The 25,585-nt window shown below is 45.3% G+C and overlaps 2 protein-coding genes across 4 annotated transcripts in view; one reads left to right on the top strand and one right to left on the bottom strand.

Annotated features, from left to right (window-relative positions):
* The window catches only part of KPNA3 (karyopherin subunit alpha 3), a 54,235-nt gene extending 49,861 nt beyond the window's left edge, over positions 1-4,374 (top strand). For both annotated transcript variants that reach the window (XM_030036489.2, XM_041128680.1), the window contains exon 17: positions 1,798-4,374. In XM_030036489.2, the coding sequence (XP_029892349.1) occupies positions 1,798-1,896 (99 nt within the window). In that variant the 3' untranslated portion in view covers positions 1,897-4,374. The remainder of the gene's footprint in view (positions 1-1,797) is intronic.
* Positions 4,375-15,472: 11,098 nt separating this feature from the next.
* On the bottom strand, positions 15,473-25,512 carry ARL11 (ADP ribosylation factor like GTPase 11). 2 transcript variants are annotated; one of them, XM_041128681.1, is made up of 2 exons: positions 25,428-25,512; positions 15,473-19,001 (listed from the first exon to the last, which is right to left on the bottom strand). In XM_041128681.1, the coding sequence occupies exon 2, from the start codon at positions 17,693-17,695 to the stop codon at positions 17,042-17,044; it is 654 nt and encodes a 217-aa protein (XP_040984615.1). In that variant the 5' UTR covers positions 17,696-19,001; positions 25,428-25,512; the 3' UTR covers positions 15,473-17,041. The 2 variants fall into 2 exon arrangements, with proteins under 2 accessions (XP_040984615.1, XP_029892590.1); XM_030036730.2 differs by lacking the exon at positions 25,428-25,512 and having other exon boundaries at positions 15,473-17,726; positions 17,814-20,321.
* Between the last annotated feature and the right edge of the window lie 73 nt (positions 25,513-25,585).

Raw genomic sequence — 25,585 nt, 5'->3', positions numbered from 1 at the left:
CCATCTTGTGATTGTGAAGTTAGTCACCAGAAGTTAAGATATGTGAAAAGTTCCCTATGCTTGTAATGATTCGGTGAGCACTGTCTAATAGTCTCCATAAGTGCTCTGACACTTCAGTAGCTAACTGTTGGTGTGGGTGGAAAAATATCCCTTTTGAGGTTAGTACTCCCTTTGGTGCATTTACTTTTTACATAAAATAAGGCAATTTAATCTATGCCTGATTTGCTAAATTTACCTCCTTTACTCAGGAGCAAGACTTTAGATTATTGTTTATACTGTTACCATGTTTTCTGGGGCTTCTGAAACTTGAAATTGTAGAAATTCCGTCATTGGGAGATAGGAGTTAAAACATAGAACCAAACAAATTTTCAGGCAGTAACTGTAAGTAGGAAAATAACCCTTGTCATTTGAGGACTGGTGAAAAAAAAAAGGCGGGGCGGGGGGGAGGCACAGGGAATAAATCCAAATTGCCCTAGGGAGACAAAAGACTGGTTATGTTAGCCTGCTTGGCAGCGTTAAGATTGGCTGTCCAGGAGTATCATGCCTTCTGTTGCTTCAGGATCTTCTGTATTCTCATGAGATGTTGGTGGCTACTAGATACCCTTTTATTGTTAATCCCATCTGCTCCTTTGCTGAGCCCTGTAAAGTGCACAGGCATGTACTTCAGGACCAGCCCTAATGGCTTCCTGACTTTATTGTCTTAAAGACATGTGAACTTAGGTAACATTACTTTGTAGTACCCCTGCAGAAGGCAGAAGTGCTAATTTATCAACTCACAAACATTTTGCAAAGCATTCTGAAACTGGATTTGATCTTCATTTGGGCATGATGTGCCCCACTCTTCCTCCTGCAGATTGTTGCTATCACCAAAGGCCTTAATCTCTTCCTGCAATTTAGGTGTTGTCACCCAAAGTAAAGAGAAACAAAGATTTTAGGTGAGTCAGTTCTGATGTCTGCACTGCTCCAAGGCTAGATGTCAGAAAGCTATTTAGACCCCCCACACGAGGGCTCTTACCTGCTTCAGAATGACACATGGTTTGAAACAAGGCATATGGTTCCTCCAGCCTGGTTTGTAGAGGTGGTGTGTTCAGAGAATAGATGCAGCTGGTGATTTGGAGGAGGTTTTAAGTTCTGCATATTGATGCTACTGACCATGTTATTTGCTGCTCCTAGAGGCAGTAAATACCTAAATTCTAACAGCTCTGAGAAAGTTGAGTGAAGTTGGATACTGATGCCTTTCATTCTGTATCCATACAGTAACAAAGTACTTTGGGTTTAAAAAATAATTCAGATTGTGCTTTTGAGAGCTATATAAAACTGCTTCAAAATGAGTAATTCTAAATCCTTCAGATTCTGATAGGAGATACCAAGAACTCTTTTAAGCTTTATATAAGTATTTCTATCAGCTGCCGATAAAAATTATTTTCATGTTGAAAGAAAATGGGAGAAAGTACGAAACTAATTTTGGAATTCACTACTAGTGATTAGCCAACTCCAGAAGTACTAAAAATTGGCATTGAAAATTAAATCGCACAGCTAAAATAGCAACTGCTTTGACCAAGCAGCAACCCAGTCTCTAACCATTACAATTTTCTGTTTCCTAATGGTGTTACAACAGAGTTGATGTGTTTTCTTTTTAAACATATTTGAGGAATTGAATTGGAAAAACTGCTCTAATTTTATTGCAATAATATTTAAAAAAAAAAGAAAAGATGGAACATTTGTGAACCTCTCTTACGTGTACTGAATTGTGCAGGGAATTGGCCTCTCATGTATTTTTGTTGTTGTATTTCATAGATTGATGAAGATCCCAGTCTCATTCCTGAAGCCACTCAAGGAGGTACTTACAACTTTGACCCAACAGCCAACCTTCAAACAAAAGAATTTAATTTTTAAGTTCAAAAAAGTGCAGCTTCTCTGTCCCACACCAGTATGAAGCACCACCAGATGGCTACCAAGTGAAGAAACAAAAGGCTCCAAGACACACATGCCTCTTCGTTTTGATGCTTCTAAAGCAAGCCATGTATCGGTCACTTTGCAGTTGCCAAACATCACTATCACATGGACTGTAAATGCATATGCATGATCTCTTAAACTGTTTCAAAATTCTTTTTAACAGTCCCAACTACCTTTTTTTGCCTTTTTCCTGGTGCCACATGCTGACAACCGCAATCTGCAGTTTTGTTAAGAATATTCCATAGTGGTGGCACATTGGCTTTCCACGGAAAAGTAGCTTCTTTGGAAAATGGTGCGCTGTGGATCAAGACACTTTGGTATGATGCGTACATTTTGGAAGACTTTACAGGGGCCCAGTTTGCTCTGAGCCTCCATCATCGTCCTCCACAAACATATTTTCATATACTTTATGTGGAAGAATAGATTCAAAAATGCAAGCCAAATGAATTTCATTGGTGAAACTGAAATAAAAGTAACTTAAAAAAAAACAAAAAAACAAACACTTGGCAATTGATTAAACACTTAAGTTTAAAACAAACAAAAAAAACTACTTCAGCTATCAGTAATTGATGTGTGTTCATTAACTGCCTCAGAAACCAGGGTTGGAGAATGAACTGTAGATTTGGACTGGTAAAGCTTTTGCCATTATACCTAATTTTTGAGAACAGCGAGCCCTATTTGACCACTCACTTCAGCCTGTGTGTTCCTGCTGTTTTGAAGTAATCAAATGCTGTGCATGGTATTTTACCTGAGCTACAACCTGTTATGGACTTGAACTTCTGTTTAAGCTGAAAGCAAGAGTCCCAGACTGTAGAAGAAAAAAATTCTGTCCAAAAATGTACTAGTTAAAAAGAATCTTGCTTTCAACTTTCAGTAGTCAATATATTTTGTTTTAAATTGATAATTGGATATGGTTGATTTATATTGGGTTTAAACTGTGGAGCTTTCATGTTTACTGTAATTTAGTCTTAAACTATTTTTTACTTAGTAACCAGTGCTTATGATGATGTGGTTGGCAACAAACCAGCAACTACTTAGAAGCGTCATAAAAGCTTCATTCTTGGAGTATTGGAAGAGTAATTCAGAAATTAGTCTCAAATCTTATTCACATGATTAAAAAAGATACAAACTGGTTGATGTGTGAGGCTGTATGGAAGCTGCCGTTATTCAGCATAAACCTGATGTGCAGCGCACATTAAATAACTTTACATAACGTATGTGAGGTCATTGCTTTTGGAAAATCGTCTGACCCAGTCATTTTCAAAGGGATTTTGGTATTGCTGGGGTGAAGATCGATAATTTTGCAATTCTGTAAGCTATCACACAAACTGGTTTTGTTGCTGTTGTTTACTGGGTGTAATTTCCCAATGCATTGATGTGAAGGGATAGAAAAATCTAAACTAATTTAGTTATTGGATGTGGGTTGTATTTACTGTGATGAAGATAAGGACAGATGCCATCAGAGCTTTGTGGATCAGCTGTTTTTCCACTGACGAACAACGCATAGCAGGTGTGCATTCATTAAATATATATCTGCCAAGGTGGAGCCACTTTAAAGAGTGAGTTGTCTTGTATCTCAACTGGATACAAGCGTATGTTTAAACTGCAAGATTTTTACTTGCTAGATAATCTGTTTTAATATAGTGGTTTGGCCTCTGATTATTTATAGGTTTTATAAATTTTAGAATCAATTTCTCTTTAAGGTGGCTCAGATTTTTCAACTCTTGTGCACATAAAATTGAGTTGAAGTTCATTGTGCCTTTTTTCTTTTCCCAAAAGTTGAGTTGAAGCTTCATATGGTAACTGCATCCTATTCACACACTATAGTCTAAAATCTTGAAACTGTGTGGTGTTCGCTAAAAAACTAAACAATAAAAAGTCAAAGTTAGGTAAGGTCACAAAGTTTTTGTGAAATTAAGAGTTCCAGCAGATGTTATTGTGAACAAATATTTCCCCCCTTCCAATTCAATTTAGTCTCCCTATATGCCATCTAGACTGACGGATACCCTGTTCAGCCTGCACTCACTATTATCCTCGAGATTACATACAAATTGATATTGAAACAACAGTTTTCCACTACTGTGAAGATTTGATCCTTTTCTTGCACTCAATGCATTACATTAAAAGTGAACATCGGAGAACTGGGTAAGGCAGGACAAAGCGTTTGCTCAGTTCTTTCTGTTGTGACCTTATCAGCTTTTGATTGGGATTGCACCATTTCATAGTTAATAAAGGAAACAAAGTATATTGCTGCACTTTTACGTTTTCAGAACAGTGTTTAAAATTGCATTGTTTTTATTATTTTTTTAAACTATCAGTTAAAATAGACTAAAACGTTCTTTCAAAGAGGCATCTAAATGTGTTCCTAATTTTGTATATGGGCTTAGGTTTTGTAACCAATAAAAAGCTGCTATCAAATACTATAAAAAATTCAAGAACTTATTTTGAAGATGATGAAACTTCTTAGTCTTCATGGATTGACTTAGGGGTTTTTGTCTTTGACTAGGTATTAGCAGAATTCCGCATCAAAGTTTGAAGTATGTTATGAGAATGAATAAAGTAAGCTAATGCAGTCATCTCTGAAACTTGGGATGCTGTTCCAGTACGGAGTTTTATACTTTTTAAGAAGACGTTTCCCAACTGTGTACCGGCGGCTGTGGTAAGTGGGCTGCAGCTGATCCATGTAACTTTTAAACAGTGACTTCAGTTTAAAGGTTCAAAGGTGCACCATGGAGTCAAGGAACTTTCACAGTTGGTTTTTTTTTTTTTTTTCCTACCTCCAGAAATGTCCATTCCAGGCTCCCAGTGCTGGGCTGATTGCCGATTCAGCACTAATTTTAAGCTTGGGGTGCTGTACAAGCCGGCCCAGCTCCCTCTGCCTGGTGTGCGTTGGGGGGGGTGTGCACCAAGAGCGGCTTTAGGCAGGAGACTGGGAGGGATGGCCAGCGTCCCTCACCGCGGGCACAAGTAACCCCACTGGGGTGCCACTTGGGAATAGATTGGAGCTGTCAGAGACTTGCGTTGTTCAGCAGCCTCCTAATTAGCACAGTCCTGCTTTAATTACGTGACAGCACCCATGGAGGAAAACCTCTTGAACTGTTTGAAGGGTGCCTGCAACTCTGGCTACGCCTTTGCCATCCTTGCTCCCTCTCTTTCCGTGGGTGGGTTGGTGATGGAGATGAGCTTCCAGTGCCGTATTTAAATCTTTACAAATGCTCGTCCATGGGGATATAAAGGATAAAGATTTCAAAAGAACCCAACTCCCATTTCCAAAGGCTGGTTCCTTCAGCTTTCAGTTGACAAAATGAAACTCTTGAGTTGTGTTGTTTTTTTGCAACCTGTCATCAACCTAGATGACTTGAAAGGCACTACACTGAATAAATAATGTATTATTTTAAGAGACATCTTATTTAGAAATGATAAAACCTAGAGGACATCTTAATGTTCCCCATACTTCTAAAAATACAGACACTTGCATTTTGCTCGCTTGATCTGCTAAACAGAAATGAAGTAAGAAGATCCACTGACAGGCATATTTTTTAATTTTTTTTTTTAAATCTCAGTGGACTGAATGATAGTTCAGGCCAGTTTTGTTGTTTTAATCAGATCTATAATGCCCTCTGGATTCTGAGTGTGTTTCAAACTAGTCATTTCTACCAAAGCAGCCTAGTTGCATTGTGTTCCTTCTATTTTGTTGCATAAAAAATAATCCCTTTTGTGGCATGATTATGTTTCTATTCAAACATATGTAGGACAACAAATTATGCCAAGCCATTAGAAAGCACTTTTCAGGAAGAAAAGGACAAAAAAAAACCAAACCCAAAACAAACAGTAGAAAACTGTGGGCTCCAACAGGCAAAGCCTTGGGAGATTTTCCTGCAGGGGTTTGTCACAGTTGCCGCTTCCAACTCCGTGGCAGCACGGGCAGGGTGAGCTGGAACCGCCTGAGCTGCTCGGGTCTGCTTCGGCGTGGTACCTTACTTCAGACTGCTCAGGAAAATCCCCTTGTGTTAAGATGCGGAGTTACGAACTGGAGCAGCTTTCCTGATTCTGGTTGGTGTACGCGTTACCCTGCCGCAGACAGCAATAACGGGCAGGTCTGATCTGTGCTGCTGGCTTAGACCCAGAGATCTCCAGCTGCCACCGCAGCAGCACGAGCAGCTTCATTTTCAAATGCAGTCATGGTACGGCTTTCTTGAGCAGCATACAAGTTTATAAAGGAACATAGGAGCTGGTCTTTTCCAACCTTAGTTTTAAAAAAGTATATTGGGGACATTGCAGCCTTGTGGGTCATGCCTAAGAATACTAAAACCCCGATTCTTGTGTTTTAAAATGAAGGCTAAAGGCTTTACTGCTCTCTGCCTTCACTCATCAGCAGTAAAATAGGGCAAATGTCATCATGCGACCTTGGAGGAAAAATTTTGTGAAGGATTTGGATAGCCTGCAGGAAGGCTCTTCCCTGGACACAGGGAACTGCAGGAGGAGGGTCGTTTCTGGTTCGCTCGACGTACATTAAGTAGGGCCCAGGGATGCACGAAGATGCGGAAGATGGATTAACCAGACTCCTTGGTAATTGGGGTCCTGCAGAAGACGGTGGTGGTTGGATCTTTCTAATGTGCTGAAATGAAGCATAAGGGAGCTCATGTCTGCATCCTAATTGCAATCCTGCAAGCTGATCATCTTTAGTGGCTTTTTTTCCTTTTTTTTTTTTTTTTAACCCTATCTTGTGAAGCCACATGATCCCCCATACAAATTCTCTGTATGTGAATAGGGAGGATGAAACTGAAATATTTTGCCAGTGGCTTCAGCAAGTTCAATTCTACTTTTGTGCAGGGAGATGCTTAGGGAAGCTGCACCTCTTGCCCTGGCATTAGACCCATCGCTGTTCCTTTCTGTTTGATGTAGTTTACAGCTGGTTTCCCCTGCATTTTGTACTTCTACATCCCTGAAATCTAGATACTGCCTGCATTTTTTAATATTGAAAATAAGGGATAAAGTCCTTCTGTTCTCCTTGCTGTGGTGACCCTAGGTTACGGGAGAGATGACCACAGTGAGGTCTGGCCCCATGCCTGTAATTGTGAAAGAGAGTATTTGATATTAGTTCTTTGGGAATGGTTTGTGTGGTCTTGGTTTTTGCTCTTTAGAGCACGGGAGCGCATAAGAAATCTCAGGGAATGAAATGTGTGTAGGGGGGGGTCTTTGGACTTGTCAAATTCTCATGTTTAAATCAAAGACATCTAAACTCTTCCAAAAACGTGTAGCTTCCTCAAAAATGTAGTCTTCCAGCTTTTGCGTCCCTCGATCCCTGTCATTTTTCACATTTCTGAGCCATTGCCTTTACTGCTTTAGAACAAATATTAAAAATAATGAGAGTTTAAAAACCCACCTTTCTTCCACATGTTAGGAAGTGAACAAAAATGGTTCAATTGCTGCTAAAACACATGCTGACGCCTGCGTCCCCCGTGGAAAAAATTTCCGTCCAAAGGGCTCGTTTGTGAACACTTGCAAGGAGCTGAATGTGCAGATGCTGTGTCGGACGCTTGGTGATAATACTCACTTCCAGCTCTGCCTGGAATCTCAGCGGTGCTGAAATGTTTAACCCTTTGCTGAGAAAAGGGCACAGTCCAAGGGGGGTATTCAGCAAGGTGGCATCTTGCTTCTGCAGCAGGAGCATGTTCCTACTCTCCCTGCTATCAAACTGCTGGTGTTTTACACCCAACCCGGGGTTTTACACCTGACCTCATTGTCAGCAGCATGGAGCCACGTGTCTGCACTGAGCTTTGCATGGCTATCGATGCTCATCGATGTGTTTTTAGGGGAGTTCAACCAGAGGTCTGTGCCTGAAATACTAAAAAACGATGGAAAGGGAAGAAATCGCTGCTGGTAGTGGTCACAGTTTTCTCTGTATTTGGTATTTTAGTCAAAATCTGAGCTCTTGAAATACTCCAGGAGTCTTCCTGACCTAAGCAGTTGCGTATTAGCCTAAATTTAATAGAAGAAAGATTCAGCCCTTAAAGACGGGAGAGGAAATTTGAAAACGTGAATCCTACAGGTTTAGAAATGGAGGTTTATTAAACTCCATGATTCTTCTTGACCTCACCCGGGGAATGCTGCTCGTGCTTCCAGTTGCAGGAACGCTGCTCCAAGTGTTCCTCAGAGCCCTTGAGCCTGTCAGGTTTTTTGCTCTTACCCCAACCCCAATCGCCTACTCAAAGAGAAAAGCTGCAAGCATTGAAATGTTAACACTGGGGACTTGGGGGCTCTTTTCTTCTCCCCTCTCACTTAGAAATCTTCAAAAGAACAGGTTGCTAAACTGCATTGATGTTCCTTCCAAGCTAAGTTTGTGTGAGAGCTAAAAGCGGTGGCAGAGAGGCAAAAGCTCCTCGCTGGGCAGGTTTCACCGCCGGCTGCAGGCTCCGTGCCCAGCGACTGACCTCCCAAGTCAGGCTATTCCCCTCCGTTACACCTGAGAAACTCGCTGTGCGCGTAACTTGCTCCTGACTTACTCGGTGTGTAGTTGCTCAGAGTTGCGAAGCGGAGAGCTGCATGGAGGCGGGCTCGCTGCTTGTCCCTGGGAACCGAACAACTGACTTGAGGCTGTTTGCTGCTTAAGAGGCTTTCGGTGGCAGTTTGCACCTTGGAGAAGGTGACTACTAACTTACAAGAGGTTAGAAACTGCCCCTTTGCAACACCTTACGTGGGCGTATCGCTGCATTAGGAGCTTAGGTTACCGTCACCAGATTTAGTCTGGTGATAAAAGCCAAGTTGGGAGTTTAGCCGGTCTCAGCTCATGCAGGACTGCTACGGTCAGAGCTCCCGCGTGCACTTCGGCTTCGTTTCACGGATGAAAAACCGCCTGGGAGAAGTAGCTCAATGCCCAGCTGTGTGCACGAAGGTAGCAGGAGGGGGATCTGTGCCCGCCGGAGCCCCCGGCACACGTTAGGGCAGGAAGGGTTTGTTGTCCGCAGCCACCCTCACCCGTCCCTGCCTCCTGTGGTGGGACCAGCAGTCAGGGCAGCCCTGTGCTGCCCACTTGCTTTTTTTATTCCTTTAATCTGATACTTTCTGCTGCGCTTCGTGAGATCTCTGTTAGCTCCGTTGCAGATTAAATGCGTTTCAGCCTGAGCAGCAACAGTTGTTGGGCATGGCGTTTCACTTATGGCTGCAGACAGAGCGGTGCGTGCTTCTGCAGCAATTTCTGCAGCGTGGGCATCTTGGTGTCTTCAAGGTTTTTTGGAAGTTTGCTCCCCAGACGGGTCCCTCGGCTCGAGAGCACCCTGTTCCCAGTCCCTCCTGCTTGCCAAGGACATTTGCCCAGGCGAGAGTGGGTGTTGGGCAGGATGCTGCTGCCGAGGAGCTTGGATAGGAGAGCTGGGGAAAACCACATTCTTTCGCTTCCAGCGTATTCGGGGAAAAAAAGGTGTCCTCCTTACACAAAGCCTGCCGTGGCTGTAATCCACCAGGTGCTAAACCAGCATGAATGCATGGCGAGGTTCCCTCTGACCATCCCTCCAAGTGATTCAGGTGAGCATCACCAAACCCGGAATGACAAAGTCTCCTAGAAAAATTACTGTGGCTTTTAAAAATTATTTTTGTTTCACTGCTTCTAAACCTTTAAAAATTGAAATGAAACTTTTATGGAGCACTGATAGTTTCTGTTTCTGGGAAGATCTTTGTCCTGAAGTTACAGTGCAGGGCACGTGCTGCAGTATCGGCTGCGGCTTCTTCCCTTGGACTGAACGTGCTGAGTTCAGTCACTGAATACAGACATGCATGGTGCTGGGAATACACAATGCTGTGGCCAAAACTAGGTATAAATAAACCAAAATCCGGGCAGGACATGACAAAAACAAACAGTCTGACCCCAGCTTCTTAATTTTCTCAACTCCATAGTTGATGACTTTAATGAGGCAGCCTGGTTTGGGTGTAGCTTTTCTTTTGCAGCTGAAATTTCCTGCACTGTCCCTGGTTTTTAGGGTTTGGGGGCTTGTTTTGCTTTTTTTTTTATAGATGTATTATTTACATTGCTACTTTATCTTTTTTCATTTTAAAAGGTTGACATGACTTTTAGTGCGGTACTTGTACTAGCATCATGGGTATAAGATGCAGTCTCGAAATTCTCAGCAAGTACGTTCTCAAAAGCTCTTTCCCTGCGCCTATTTTCTTTCCTGGGGCGCATCACCTTCAAGAAAATAGCAAGAAGCTCCATGAAGTTCCAGCACTAAAACGAGACTGAAATCGTTTAATTAGGATCCATCTCCCATGAGGAAGACAGCAGAGACTGTGAGATGGTCCTGCGTGGCTGGAGGGCTAGTGGCCGTGAACCGGGCGGCCGAGGACCGCATGTCTGCTGGTGACGAGATCCAAGTGACAGACAAAAGCGGGGCGAGCCGGGGCCAGCCCTGAGGACGCAGTAAGGCGCAGCCTGCCGCCAGCCAGTCTGTGGCATTTTCGGCTTCTCCTTCTGGCCGAAGCCCTGATCTTTCCCGGAGAGTTAACGCTCTAAGGACCCGTTCTCCTGCAATTTTCCTGCATTAGTGCTTTCCTGTCGGCAGCGGCACGTGAGCTCGCCCATGCAGCGGTGAAGGGGGCTAATGGGGTCTTTACTCTGCAAGGGGAGGGAACAACAAGGTCGTTTGTTACCTCTGTTGATGGTGCTGGGGGGAGAGATGGCAGCGTGAGCGATTTTTTTTATATGGGATGAAGATAGGGTGCAGAAAAAAACAACAAAAATATTGAGGCTGTTTTCTTTATCAAAGACAGAGCGGCATCTGATTGAAGTCCGTCACAAGTGCTTCTTCCCAGGGAGAAAACATGGGAGAATAAAGGTCTCTGTAAGGGAGAAAACCCAGGGGGAACTAAGGGGCCAAACCAGCGCCTTCCTGCCAGGCTGTGGTGCCCACGTCCCCCGAAGTCCCGGGGTTGCCTGCGGCCACCTCCACCAGGACACGTCCCTCACCCTCCCGCTCATTCCCACGCGCTGTCTTTGAAGAGCTGCTTTTTCTCGGGGACACGGCGGTCGTTGTCCCTGTCCCTCCCGGGGCAGCTCTGGAGGCTCAGGACCACTTTCCCGTGATTGCAGCCCAAAACCTGCTCTTCCTTGCTGAGCTTCCCTTGCTTTGCTGGTGAGGGGCCCATCCCATCTTGCAGACATGGGGTATCCTCGGGAATTTTGCCTCCTTATTGACCAGGAACAGAGTGAAGCTACTTCTCCATCCTCGTGAAAGCTCAACCCCGAGGCGTGCTGTGCAGGTACCTTACAACTGGTGCGGTGCTGGACTCCTGCTCCAGCCCTGTACTGACCCAAACCTCGTGTTTCTGGCAATCCTGCCTGTGTTGGGTGATGGACTTTCAGCATTGGTCTTCATTTACGCTGGTATCAAAGAAAAAGACTACTGTTAAGTACTGTCAAAAGCCAGAAAATAATGAGGTGTAAAGTGCGTGTCTTTATGAGCAGAACAGACCCTTGCCTGATCGTATGCCCCCGGGAAATTTTTTCTTCCCAAGGAAACCAGTTTGGTCTTTCCAAAGTCCTTTCCCTCCATTATCAAACCTCACGTGGGCCTGTGTGAGCTTGTCCTCTCCGTGCAGAAACTGGTGGCTTCGTAACCCTGCCACGGTTTGGTTAAAAAGCAAATATTGCTCCTACGTCCAAGGCAAAGCGAGGCATTGCCGTTTAAGCCGCCGATCGCCAAGCGGTTTTTGTTTCTGCGCGTGGTTGTGGCCTGTTGAAAAAACCCTTGTCGCCACATCCAAATGTGGTTAGCCAGCACAGACTAAATAAATTAATAAATTAATAAAAAGCTGCAGCCCAAGGGGGAATTTAAGAACAGTTCAACAGCTTTGGGAGCTCCAGGGAGATTGTTTCTCCCAGCAATCAGCAGACAAGACGTTGATGGTGCTGGACTGATTTAAAGCGTTAGAGCTTTGGAGGTGACAGGCGTTGGATCGGGTCGGAGCAGAGGTTTAGGTTTCTGGTCCGACCACAGAGAGGCAGGGGCACGGGCAGAGGGGGATGCGCTGGCTGGGTCCAGGTCAGCGTCACCTTTCACAGCGGTTGGCTCATTTTTTTTTTTTTTTTTTTCATTTTTGCAGGAATTGTATGCAAATCGCATTGTGTGAAGTACAAGGTGGGGGGATGACGCCCTCCCAGCCATGGTTGGGTCCTAACCCAAACGCCAGCCTTCACCTGGTGTTTTTAACACTAACTGGACGGCAAGATCAGGGCTGTGACTCAAGCAAATGCATCATGAAAAAATCAAGTATCAGAAAGTTTAGGTGAAGGCCAGTTAATTAACTCTTTGAAGGCTGTAATGTCCTGAACTGTAGTTTGTCATTTGTCTTAGTCATAATTGCATGACTGGTTTTTAATACTATTTGGCAACAGTATTAATTTTTTTAAGAGGCGGCGTCACCAGTGGTTTTGCTCCTTGTTTTTTCTTGGTGAGTTACATGTGGGGAATCTTTATAGGTGTTATTTCAGGGTTTCTTTGAGAGGAGGAAATTAATTTACAGCCATTAGGTGTATTAAAGCGATGATTAAGACATTCCACTGCATTATACAGCCTCCTAACAAAAGGGGTAGCTTTGCAATCTTTTTTTTCATGTTGTATTGGAAAAGAAAGCTCTTCTTAGCCTTTTCAGAAATTCTTATTGGCCTCTTTTCCCCCAGGCCTTTCCCAGGTCTCTGGCTGCTGCCCTAACACTCTTCTCCTGGCGTTACAGCTGGTCACAGCTCCCTCTCACGTACCCCTCGTGTTCCCTCTTTAAATAGTTCATTGGCAACCGTTCATGCCCTCGCCCTGCAGCCCTGGGATTGCGTGGTTCCCCTCTGATCTCAGGCCCTTCAGCAAGACCGTGGTGAAACCCGTCGGAGAAGCCCCATCAGTAACTGCAGGGCAAACGGCACCTAGGTCCATCCGAAAACAAAGAAATGGAGCCAAGAGCAAAAATCAGCTGATGCGCAAGTAGAAACCGTGTTGTGTCATGGACTGGCTGAAATATGGAAGCTGTGGAGAGACCAGGGAAAAGGTGAATTGTCCTTCCTGCACTGGTTATAACGTTGGTTGTTTTTTTTCCAGCTCGCTGCTTTTCTTCTCTCTGGGGGCAGATGGAAAACTTCTTGTCAGAAATCAAGAAATAAATCTGCGCTGGGTTCATAGTCATGAAAAGGGTTTGTTGAGGCTGCTTTAAAAACCAGTCCCACAGAAAGGTCAGTAAACCAGTGAGTAATTAGCTGTGTCCTTTCACAATCAGTCTGAAAGAAGACTGAAGTGTCTCGGTGTCCTCGAAGGAGGCAGCAGGACACGGAAGCAGCTCCCTCTGGAGCAATCCCCGCAAAGCAGAGAAGGGATGGGAGGTCCCAGGGCTGGAGGAGCTGATGGTCCTGGGCAAGGAGGCTGCTCTGACAGCTCCCAGCAAGGGCAGATACTTACCAGTATGGCGCTTCTCAGTGGAGTGGTGACTGGGAAGATTAATGCACGATTATGGATTCCGGTTACGTTGCTGTAAAGGTTAATACATTCCAGAATGCCTCTGAAGGTGTCGGGTTGTTGAACCTCCACCCTTGGAGACATTCAAAACTGCTGCACCAGGCCTCGAGCAACCTGATTTAAGCAGGGTTTTGGACCAGATGTCCTTTCCAAACCTTGCTGTCGTACGAGTTGGCCACTTCTGCCAATACATTTAGCTCATAGCCACCAGATTCAAGGTCACGGAATAGCAGACTGCGTCATTAACAACTAAATACTGAGCAGGTCAGTTAAAGAGAGCTGATGAAGCTGTAGGAAGCTACTAGCAGAGTCTGGAGGCAGGATGCAGGTTATAACAAGGGTGGTGGGGAAGAAAAACCAGCAGTGAAACTATTCCCAAGAAATACTTTTCCTTTATAAAGAGACCCAAATAAATACTTGTTGCTGGAAAAAAAAACAAACCACCAAACAAAACAAAACAAAAAGGAAATAGAAAAGAAGCAGCCTGCTGTTCCAAACTTCTCCTTTTGGCTTTGAGACAGCCAACGTCAGGGATAGCAAGTGGATGGACTTAGCATCCAGAAAAGCTGCTAAAAAGGGATCTTGAGCAACCAGAGTAGGCTCTGGGGCCAATAACCCAAAGGATGCTTCAAATTTGTGAGGAACCTGAAACAAGGAAGTGTCCTAAGGATTTTTCTGTTGCCTGCTACTAAGAGAGAAGCTGTGTTATTTTAGAAATGGGTGCAGAGGCTGTGACATCTATCACATGCTCAGGAAGATGGAAACTGTAAGTTTGAGGGTGCCCTCCTGGCTGGAGTCCATAAGCACAGATGCTTAAGGGATTAATACGGCTCCACGTGGCAGAGGCTCTCTTGCAGAATTGCCAAGAAAAAGAGATAACAAACTGCCCTCCCTAGAGCTGGCTTGTTCCTGCAAACCTCCAGGCTGCTCCCTTTGAACCAGGCAGGAGTTTTGACACTGAAGCATTTAAGTGCTGTTGGTTGAGTGTCCTGCAAACATTTGATTAGAGCAGTGCAGGGCACATTAGATTGACTTGTTTTAACACGCTTTACAACACAGGAGAAAAGAGAAAACAATCAGAAGTAAACTCTGTGTTGCTGTTTCAAATACTATGACCCGGAGTCATTTTGACAGTCTCTAACAATGGCATAAATGAGCTGAGTAATGTGACTGAGCGTCTAGAATAGCCTTATTCCAGAAAACAAGGATGGTAAATCACATGACTCCCCATGAGATGGGGTATTTTGCCAAATTACTGCTTCAGGGGAAGTGAGAACGCTTTCAGTAACTGGGATGTTGCTTCATCAGTTTCAGGCATTCAGGGTTCCCACTGCCAAGAACAACCCCTTCTTCCCCACCTTCTACCTCGCTATTTTAATTTTTAATTGCTGGTATCTACAAAAGGCTGTTGGTTACCTCTATTTGCTGCCAGAGGAGCCTATTTTTTCTCTTTGAAGGGCTTAAAAAACACCCACGGGGGAATGGGAAGGCTTCAGTGCCTTTTTTAACCACCAGCAGACAATCCTGTAGAGTCAAATGCACGCATCAAGAGCCAATTAAGAGTAAAACATCATCAGGACAACCCTTCAGTCTGTGTTGAGTTTAAACTATTGCCGATCCTCCACCCTAATGTACAATACTCTGCTTTGTACCACATGAGATGCAAGACCGAAACATCAGTGAACTCAATAAGGAGAATTTTTTTGGTATGGCAATGCAACACAGAACCTTTTGCATTGTGCCTCTAGGACTGGTGTTCAAAATGGCCAGATGGGCCCCTGAGAAGATGTGGCTTTTTCATGTACTGGTGACCGGGTTGCATAAATGACCTGAGTTCGTTCATCGCTGTCTAGGTACATCGCTGTCTCACAAAAACTCTTGGTCCACCTCTGACAGTCAAATACCCAACACATGCACTGGAGGCTTGTGTGTTAGAAGCAAACGATGAGCACCTACAACCAGCCAAAGGCAGATCAACCTGCTTACGGTAACTGCAAAGATTTAAAGATGTGATTTTGCCCTCCTTACCATGCACACAGCTTTGCCATATAATTTATTATACGTTTCAGTGCTGTTTAAGTATACTCATAACCATGATCACTTAGGCCAGATCAACACTGGACTACTAGTTTATAGCATATAATAGTTCTATATTAACGCAGCTAGAAAAATGTGACTTTTTCCACCGGGAAGGCTTTCTTTTATTGAGACCTTCCTATAAATGTCATATTCTGTTTCTTCATGACTGTTTAAGCCTTGTTTTCCAGCTGCTGCCTTCTATGAAATGAGGCTAATAACAGCACCAGTAACAGCTGGATGATTAATTCCTTAACAACTGTAAAATGCTCTGGTATGAACACAAGGGGATTTCGCCATGTATTTTTCCTTGGTGTTTCTAGGTTGAATAAGTTCTTCCTTGAAAGCAGCTGACTTCTGCTGCCTGAAAATTTTGTGTCCTTTCTCTTGCCTTCCCCCACCACTTTCATTCATTTCATAATAAAGTAGGGACCCCTATGAAATTTCTTAATTTTAACCCCAAATAACAGAATTTTGTGTACAGGGAGCCCGCAGGTACACATTTTATAGGTCTTTCCAATGGTGGGTTCAGCAGGATCGGACAAAGACCATCACTGCAACCAAGGACCCGGCCCCGTTGCGAGCTGCCAGGGGCATTTCGACTGCCCCGGGTGCAGCTGAGTGTGGAGACCCCTTTGGTTACAAACCTTCCCGTGCCCATAGGTGCCCATGGTTACCAATCATTGCCCATAGAGTGGTCTCATCCAGTTTCAAAAAGTGTGAGAGACAGGGCTTCGTCTTGGTTGTTCAGGCCACCACGAGGATATTTAGAGGTTGACTGGCCATGCAGATGTGTTTCCAAGCATCTAGAAGTCAGATTTTATTTCTCTGTATTTAAATATAATCCAAGGAAAATGAGGTGCCATTTTCAAGAAATCAGTATTTGATAAAAATAACGAATGGAAGAGAAAGACCCAAAACAAGAAATGCAGAAATTGATATACACACATCCTTGAACCACGTTTCACCGTTGAATCCTGACTTGCTTCCATGGCTTGAAGATTAAACCCGTAGCTGCCACACTAAAACCAATTAGCTGTTGCCCATTCAAAGTCCTGTGCTTACGCTGCTTCTGTTCAGTCATTCCTTTTAGTGGCTGCCTGCTTTTCCACCTGATGAACGTGTGATTTGAACTGAGAGAGAAGCAGCACGGGGCGCGTTCAAACACCCCCCCCGCCATGGGGATCACCCCATCAGGATAGCTGCATCTGGGCTGGGAGCTGCAGAAAGAAGAAAACCTCTTCTGTCCCTTGTGCACATCTCTGTTATAATTTATGTTGCTCTGGCAAAAACCAGCCCCGCTGAAGCACCGGACACGCACGCAATGGATGAGCAGAACCTGGCGACAGCGGGACAAGCCACAGCCGGTGATGAGAGTCCAAGAGACGGGGCCAAAAACGCTCCACGATGGGAGTTTCGCTCGGAGGTTCTTCCCGGTGGGTTTCAGCTGGGTGTTCCGTGGCACGTGCCAGCCGCAGGTCTGCTCATTTTAGGGGATACCCGGAGACTGGGATCCTCTACGACAAACCTGCCGGCAGCGACGAGCAGGAAGCGTCCACCTGAGGTTCAGCTTTGCTCCGGAGCTCGCCTCCTCCCCGCCGGCCCTGCGAGGGGCTGCTCTTGGGATGGGGAGCTCCCCTCCAGACCCGCAGCAGCTCTCCCAGGACGGCCAGGGCTTCCTGCAGTCCCTGGCCGGTGTGGGCACTGCATCCCCGGAGCACCCAAGGGTGCCTCGCCAGCCGCCCCCGCCGCAGCTTCTCCCCCAGCTCGGCGGGAGCCAACGCTCCCGGCACCTCCTGCTTGTTGGCCAGGAGGAGGACGGGGATGCCAGCCATGCTGGGGTGGCTCAGGACTTCCTCCAGCGCTGCCATCGCTTCGGGCAGCCGAGCCGTGTCCGTGCTGTCGAGCACGAAGATGAGGGTGTTGGTGTCCTCCAGGTAGTCAGGCCAGCTCGCCCGCAGGCTGCCCTGTCCGCCGACGTCCCAGAGGGTGAAGGATACGCGACAGGGTGTTTGGAGAGACTCCACGTTGAAGCCCACCGTCGGGCAGGTCTCCACAGCCCGGCCGCTCTTCAGTTTGTACAGAAGGGTGGATTTGCCGGCGAAGTCGAGCCCCAGCATGACAACTCGAGCATCTCTTTTGGGCTGGCCTTTGGAGATCAGCTTCCCCATCAAGATGCTGCCGCAACCGTGGCAAAAAAACCTGCAGCCGAAAAAAGAAAGCAAGCGTATTTCCTCGATAATGTCAGCTAAGAACAGAGTTCTCAGTCCTGCCTCTCCGAGAGAGCACCTTAGGTTTGCTGGAGGAAGACAGAGGCAGCTTGCTTTTGCTTCTCTTTGTAGCTAAAATGAGGTGAGAGCTATTATTTATGAAGCGTGGAGCAGAGCCAGGGAGTGCCGTTCGAAACAATTTCTATACCCCAGCTCCGCTGCTGCTCGCTTCCATTTTCATTCACGACCTGAAGTGATCGGTGCAAAAGAGAGCCAACATTTTGCAGGAAGAGGTGGGGAGATGGTGGAGAGTTTCCTCCTCGCCACCTACAGAAAAAAATGAGCTTTTGTTCATTGGCTTCTCTAGGGGAAATCCACCCCCGGCAGGACAGAACAAGGAGGAACCCGAGTTTCAGACCAGGGTTACTCTGGGAATTTGCTGAATCACAGTACAAGGGTGTGGATTTAAACATGAGCAACAAGATAACTGCCAATTTTTCTGCCAGTCTTATGTCAAAAAGTACAAACCAAGTCTCCGCAGCATCAGCTTTCACTACCTGTTGCGCAGACGGTAATGACAGCAATTTAAAAAAATGCACACAAGCCTGTTTTTTTTAACGTCTCATTGAAATACAACTAGTCAAAATGCCTTCCCTGGGGTGAAAATCTATAAAATTCTTTACATCAAAAGGTATTTACTACATTTTAGCTTTCGTAAGTGAGGCAAAGTCAGTCCTCTGTGGCTGAGGGTGTAAAAACATCCCTTAGAAGAAGGGAACAATGTTTAACAAGACAGCACCACTTGAACTTTACACGCCAGAGGCAAAAATGTGCTGCTGAAACAGCTCCCTGAGTCACTTGTGCAAGAGCGGCTGATGGTAGCCAGGCAGAGTCCCAGCAAAGCTGGTATTTACCTTCTTTATCGGTTGGGTTTTGCTCCTAAAAGGTTGCTCAGAGGCGTGCTGAACTGCAAGCAGCTGTAAATCTCACATCGCGGCGTTGACGCGGAGCTGCTCTCCAGCCACCTTTACTTGAGGCTGAAGAAGGAAATGTGATTCATCCGTGCTTCCCTGGGGCGGCGGGGGACTTCCACGTGTCCGTGGGAGATGCAGTTTCCCCAGCGACGATCTCCACATGATGCCTTCGTGTCGCAAGCCACCATTGCAGGGGACAAAGTTTGGGCACTGTCTGGTCGGTGACCGGGTCACTGGTGGCCAACCAGAGGCATATTTCTTACCCTGGGGGGCAAGATGTGCCACTTTTCCATCTTTTAAAGAAAGGAAGATGGATGAGAAACAAAACAAAAGAAGGAGTCCAGCCCAGACAGGCTGCACGGGATTTCAAGGGGTCCTACAGACCGTGTTTTGCAAGATATTTCTGTGGTACATGTCTCTCCCATAGTTAACCCACAGAGCTGGTTGGCACCGAGAGCCTCCACAAGCTTTGTGCAGCTTGTGGATATGTAAGATGTGTTGCTATGGTCAGGCTTTAGGTTAATTCAAAAGCTAAAGTTTATTTACAGCAGTTGTTGAAGAGTTAATCTAACAGTATAAATGCACCGCCACGCATGTGATAAATCATGTAGTATATGTTCACGTGTGATCTTTTCTGAAACCAGTCTATAAATGGAAACGGTGCAGGAAGGTCTCCAGATGAGAATGAAAAAAGAGAACTATGATGTGCCGCAAATCCTGATCCTTCAGGGAACTGTTTGCATACTCTGCAGCTCATGCTGCTGCCTGAGGGTTATCCATTTGTCTGAGTTCTTCATCTTTAAAAATAAGTTAAATCGTTGTCTGGCTCCTTAATCTGCTTGTTCTCCATCTGGGGAAAACCTTCCTCCCCATATTGCATGGTACTGTAAGATCAATGTAGTTGGTATTTTTTGATGTGCCAGTGGGTCGAGTGATTTGTCTCTTGATCTTTTCATGTTTCTCCTGTATTGCTACTGCTCGTCTTCTCTGAGGCTTGGAAGGAGGTGGTAGTACACGTCTGTCTTACCTGACCAGACATTCATAATACTGAAATTTCTTTTAAGTAAACTAAAATATAGATACAGGAAGCAAGCGTGGAGATTCTACCATCCAATGAATAATTGAGTATTTGAAATATGATCTGATGGAGTCCTTATTGCATCCCTCTCTAACATGCTACAGAAGTAGGCTGCTTCTGTAAAAAAAAAAAAAAAAAAGAAAAGAAAAAGAAGAAATAAAGCCAGAATAAAGAATGCAACTAGGGTACAGTTTTACTGAATATTGTTTTTGGGTTTTCTATGGCACAGAAGAGAGTAATTCGTGGGCAAATAGAGACAGCTCTCTCTATTTTTTTTTTTTACATTCTCATACCCTGTGTATTGAACTGCAGCCTGTTTTCTTTCTTCCTGCCAGTTATTCCAAATATGGGGTGCAAACTGTGCCTACAGAGTCTGTTCCACCCACAGCTATGTTATAAAAGCATAGTATGTCCAATAAATAATACATGGGAGCAACTGCAAGTCTGTTTAAGAAAGAATGAAGGAATAGAAAGTAAAAGCAGCCGAGATGAGCTCTGAGTGAGTCTATTGCCGGAGCAGAAAGGCCATATGCTAAATAATTCAGAAATTGTGTTTAGAGATGAGGACAACCCCTACCCCAGCTATGTCTTACGTGGGCAGAACAAATATTCTTGCCTCGTGTTTCATGTCTCTGAATGCACAGGAGCAAAGGCAGTGGTCGCTAATTCCACGTACAATTTCAGAGAATTTCAGTAAATGTATTTGTTTACTGTTTGTTAGGCATGCATTCCCCTGTTCCCTAGATATTTGTCACAAAGAGCAATAATCAGGACTAGTACTGTAGGAGCGAATCCTCCCTCCTCCCCATGCCCTAAATATTCCAGTAACTGGAATTTTGTCCCAAACACTATATTCACTGTCAAAGCACTTTGCCCTCACTCCATGGGGCGCAGACAGGAGGAAGAAAGAGACTTTAAACTGAAAGAGGGTAGGTTTAGATTGGACATAAGGAGGAATTTTTTTACAATAAGGGTGGTGAGACCCTGGCACAGATTTCCGAGAGATGTCGTGGATGCTCCATCACTGGAAGTGTTCAAAGTCAGATTGGATGGGGCTTTGAGCAACCTGATCTGGTGAGAGATGTCCCGGCCCATGGCAGGGGGTTGGACTAGATGGTCTTTGAAGGTCCCTTCCAACCCCAACCATTCTGTGATTCTATGATTCTGGGACCTGCAGTAGGACGTGAAACACAGGCTTTGGAGAACAAGCCAATAGTTGACGGTTCCCTAGGGAGACCACATCATCATGGTTGGACCATGATGCTCGTAGCATGGTTGTCAAGATTGTCTTCACGGCTGTGGTGCCATACACCAAAACAGGGTGAGCTCTGAAGCAGGTAGGTCCAATTCTAACCAATTCACTGGAAATCAGTGGTTAATCATTGTTCTGGTTTCAGCTGGGATAGGGTTAATTTTCTTTCTAGTAGCTGGTACAGTGCTGTGTTTTGGGTTCAGTATGAGAAGAATGTTGATAACACACGGATGTTTTCAGTTGTTGCTAAGTAGTGTTTAGCTTAAGTTAAGGATTTTTCAGCTTCTCATGCCCAGCCAGCGAGAAGGCTGGAGGGGCACAAGGAGTTGGGAGGGGACACAGCCAGGACAGTGACCCAAACTGGCCAAAGGGGTATTCCATACTGAGTGACATCATGTCCAGTATATAAACTGGGGGGAGTTGGCCTGGGGGTTAAGATGCCTTAATGTCTATTCTTCCATTAATTTTCCCAGCTGAAAAGGAAAAAAAAAAAAAAGAGCAAAAAAATGGGTATGCGTACAAAAATATCTATGTTCTTTGTGCCAAAAAAAAGGCTCTTACTCCATCCTCTCACATATCCTAGTATTTGCTCCTCCATCTGTTGAATGCAAAAGCTATGAAGCAAGGACTGGGTTTTTTTGCTATTCCTTCAGTTGCTATCAAGAGGAAGCCCTACAGAGGCCATCTAATGATGCTTAACCATACTGCCCATTTGCACTATATATAAAATAGGTAATATCTTCTTTACTTCTATGGCAAGTAAAATGACAGCTTGGAGGTACGCTGACAAAACTCAGCTCTCCAGATTAGTCCAGAGGAAATTCTGCTTTGCAATATACAATTCCAGGTCCCCTTAAGGGGCTTCCCTCATTCCAGTTCCACAGGAAGAAATTAATTAAAGTGATTAAAATGACACTGTAAGCATGGACCTGAAAATGTGCTTCATACAACTTGCAGAGCAACAGTGGAGTCTCACTCAGACACTCCTCAGGTTCAGGGGTTATGGATGCAAGGTTTTGTTTGGTCGTTTGTTTTTAGTTTTTGTCTTAGCTGACATGTTTAGGACATTTTAAAACAATAAAGGAAATGTATTGAAAAGCTACTGGAAATTATCAACAAGAATGAAAGCTACAAACTGAGCTTTACTACCTTTCTGTCTGGTAAGACGGATGAAAGCAAAGAAAACCTGTGAAAATTGAGACATTGCATTTTACCTGGCTGGCCACAGAGTGTCACTGTTATCCCAGACATTTCTCAAGGCAGAGACGCGGGCGGAACGAGCTCCTGCCAAACCGCGGGTGTCAGAGCTCCTGCTCCCATCAGGAGAGGACTTGGAGCCCTCGGGCCCTTGGCACCCCTTTGCAGCAGGATCACTTTGAAATGGGTTTTGCTGAACAACAGCTGTACGTATATTTTGTGTACCTGTTCTTTCACAGCCATGGAAAGCTGAAGGTGAGGACTGCGGAACAGAGTTGGAATAAAATGCCAGCTCCGTGCAGGTGACATTTAACTCCAGATTGTTTTCATATTAGATTTAGCTGGCATCGTATCCCAGGACTGTGCAGTTTGAATGAAAACAGTTAACTGACTGATGGGAAAAATTATGCTGAATGAGAGGAGAGAAACACTTCAAAGAATTTTTCTGTCATGGTTTAACCCCAGCCGGTAACTAAGCACCACACAGACGCTCACTCACTTCCCCCCACCCAGTGGGATGGGGGAGAGAATCGGGGGGAAAAAAAAAGTAAAACTCATGGGTTGAGATAAGAACAGTTTAATAGAACAGAAGGGAAGACAATAATAATGATAATAATAACAATAATAAAATGGCAATAATAATAAAAGAATTGGAATATACAAAACAAGTGATGCACAATGCAATTGATCACCACTCGCCAACCGATGCCCAGTGAGCTTCCGAGCAGCGATTCCCCCCAGGCCAACTCCCCCCAATTTCTATACTGGACATGACGTCACACGGTATGGAATACCCCTTTGGCCAGTTTGGGTCACTGTCCTGGCTGTGTCCCCTCCCAACTCCTTGTGCCCCTCCAGCCTTCTTGCTGGCTGGGCATGAGAAGCTGAAAAATCCTTAACTTAAGCTAAACACTACTTAGCAACAACTGAAAACATCCCTGTGTTATCAACATTCTTCTCATACTGAAGCCAAAACATAACACTATACCAGCTACTAGAAAGAAAATTAACTCTATCCCAGCCAAAACCAGGACAAATATCCTTTAACAGGCCACTGACAGTTGCCATCTTCACTGTTTGTGGTCACTTACAGAGCTGCAGATACAGAACAGGCTTTTTAATCTACAACTGACAAGATTATAAATTCTCCTGAACCTGGATTTATCTATGACTATGCACACCTTTGCGGCCTCCAGTTTCAACAACGCATACTTAGGAATGAAACTGGTTTGGGGCATAATACCACACCATGCTATTGTCCATTTTGAATCTCAAATGTTCCCAGTCTGGTCACTTGAGAAAAGCACTTCACAGTCACCTGCTACTGTTAGCAAAAGAGGTGTAAGCTGGGACTATCAGTGTGAGAGTGAGAGGGATCAGCATCTGAGCTAACCCACCAAGGTCAGCAACGAGTTACACACGTTATCTGTATACTGTCTCAAGCAGTAATTCCTTATATTCTACAAAACCTGTCTCCGAATATCATTGCTTTGCCTGGCTGACCTATTCAATGCTTTCATAACATTTCCAGTCTGTCACAAGTTTTCCCAGACGGATATAAGGTTTCATATCCCTTTCCCTTCTAGAAAAAAATGATGGGGGAAGGTCGCTTTTGTTATTGCTGGCTTTTACAAAAAGCCAAACTGAAAGAAAAAGAACTGAAACTAGTTATTTGTGAGATTATAAAATTACTTCTGCTCCATACAGAGCACTTCTTTAGTTGTTTCAGCTGACTGTAAAGCTCACACACAGTATAAACTGCCTGCAACTACTGTTTAAGGACTTAACCGCACACAGTAAAAACTAAATAGTGATAACTAGTAACAAGAAACTTGAACCTGTGTGAATAAAAAACCTGGCTGGCGGCTTGTGTTCCGGTACTTGTTAAAACAACAGGGTTTCTGTATATTGTAACTAAGCAGGTCTGTTCTAAGGTACTAAATAGGATCAAAATTCTGTTTACACAGCTCCACCCTAGCAATGTCAGGAAAGGCAGTTGTTCTTGACAGATGACTCCTTTGCAGAGCCACGAACATGAGCTGAAAATAAGTGTTGCGTGTGTTCCCTTTCTGGCTGTTTTAGGGCTTCCCATGGAGGCCCTGATGACACTTTTCCACATATCTTCTTATTTATGCCTTTTCTTTTTGTTGCTCCAGAATCTGCACAACCTATTCACCAGTGCCTTCCTGATGCCAGCTAAAGTCATTCAAGAGCGCAGTAAGCCGGAACTTGGCAGGGAAAATCTCTTTTTACCCTGGACCGACTGCTGTGCCTTCCTCGCCTCATCATCCGGGGCAGAATTTCTTCAGCATCACTGATTCCCTCTCACAGCAACCCATCCACACTTGATTCCTAGGTACTGAAGCTGATTTTTCTCTTCTTTTCCCGGTTTTAAATTACAATTTCTTCTCCTAAATTGACCACCCCCAAAGATAGATTGATACTTCCAGTGTGCTCTACCCTACTGCTTTATGTTTCAGACCAGTCAGCTCCCCTTTCACTGCAAAGCCCAGCTGCCTTCTGACCCTGTGTGCAGTCAGGAAAATAAGTAAATTTTAAGAAAAGCGGAAGCCGTTTCCTGGTTAACAACTTTGTGTAACAAAAGAGCTCTCTTGGGAGGGCTGGTGTCCAATCTTCCCTTTCCTGGATCCTCCCCCACAGCGCTGTGTCCTGCTCTATCTGCAGGTATAGCCACAGCCAAAACTGTAGAGACAAGACTATGTCAATGCTCCCTTCTAACATCCACAGGTTACTTATATACCGCCTAAAACCCTCTGAATGGAGAGAACTCTTTATGCGACGGTGTCAGGAGACCGTTAACGCCATCTCTCGGATCCAGCCGGTGTCGGGCGTTACAGGCTCTAGCCTGAAGTACACCGGGCACGGCTCCTGCCCGGTTCTGCCCGGGGCGGGAAACCCGGGCTGGCTCCAACCCCACCTCGTTTTCCTCTCGGCCTCACGCCAGTGAGGATGCCGGGCCAGAAAGGTGTCATCCTACCCCCGCCGCGGCCTCGCCCAGCGAAAACAGCCCCCGGAGCTGCTCGCTGGGGCCGGGCCGCTCACGGAGGCCTCACACGAACCCGCGACAGGCCGGGACAACCCCCCGCCCCGGGCCGGTCTGAGGGCAAAGGGGGGGCTGCGCCAGGACAGGAGCCGCAGCGGAGGGGTGAGGAGAGGACAGAGGGGACAGACCCCGCCGCCGCCCGCTTCCCCCTCACGGCGAGGTCCCTGAGGCGACGGCGATGGCGATGGCGGCGGCGGCGGCGGCTCCGCTGTGGAGAGGAGAAGGCGGGGCCACGCTGACCGCGTCCAATAGGCGGCGGGAGCCGCGGACCGCCGGGCCACGTGAC

The sequence above is a fragment of the Aquila chrysaetos genome, chromosome 14 (assembly GCF_900496995.4).
Source record: "Aquila chrysaetos chrysaetos chromosome 14, bAquChr1.4, whole genome shotgun sequence".
Taxonomy (NCBI): domain Eukaryota; kingdom Metazoa; phylum Chordata; class Aves; order Accipitriformes; family Accipitridae; genus Aquila; species Aquila chrysaetos.
This window is presented reverse-complemented; position numbering and strand designations above follow the sequence as displayed.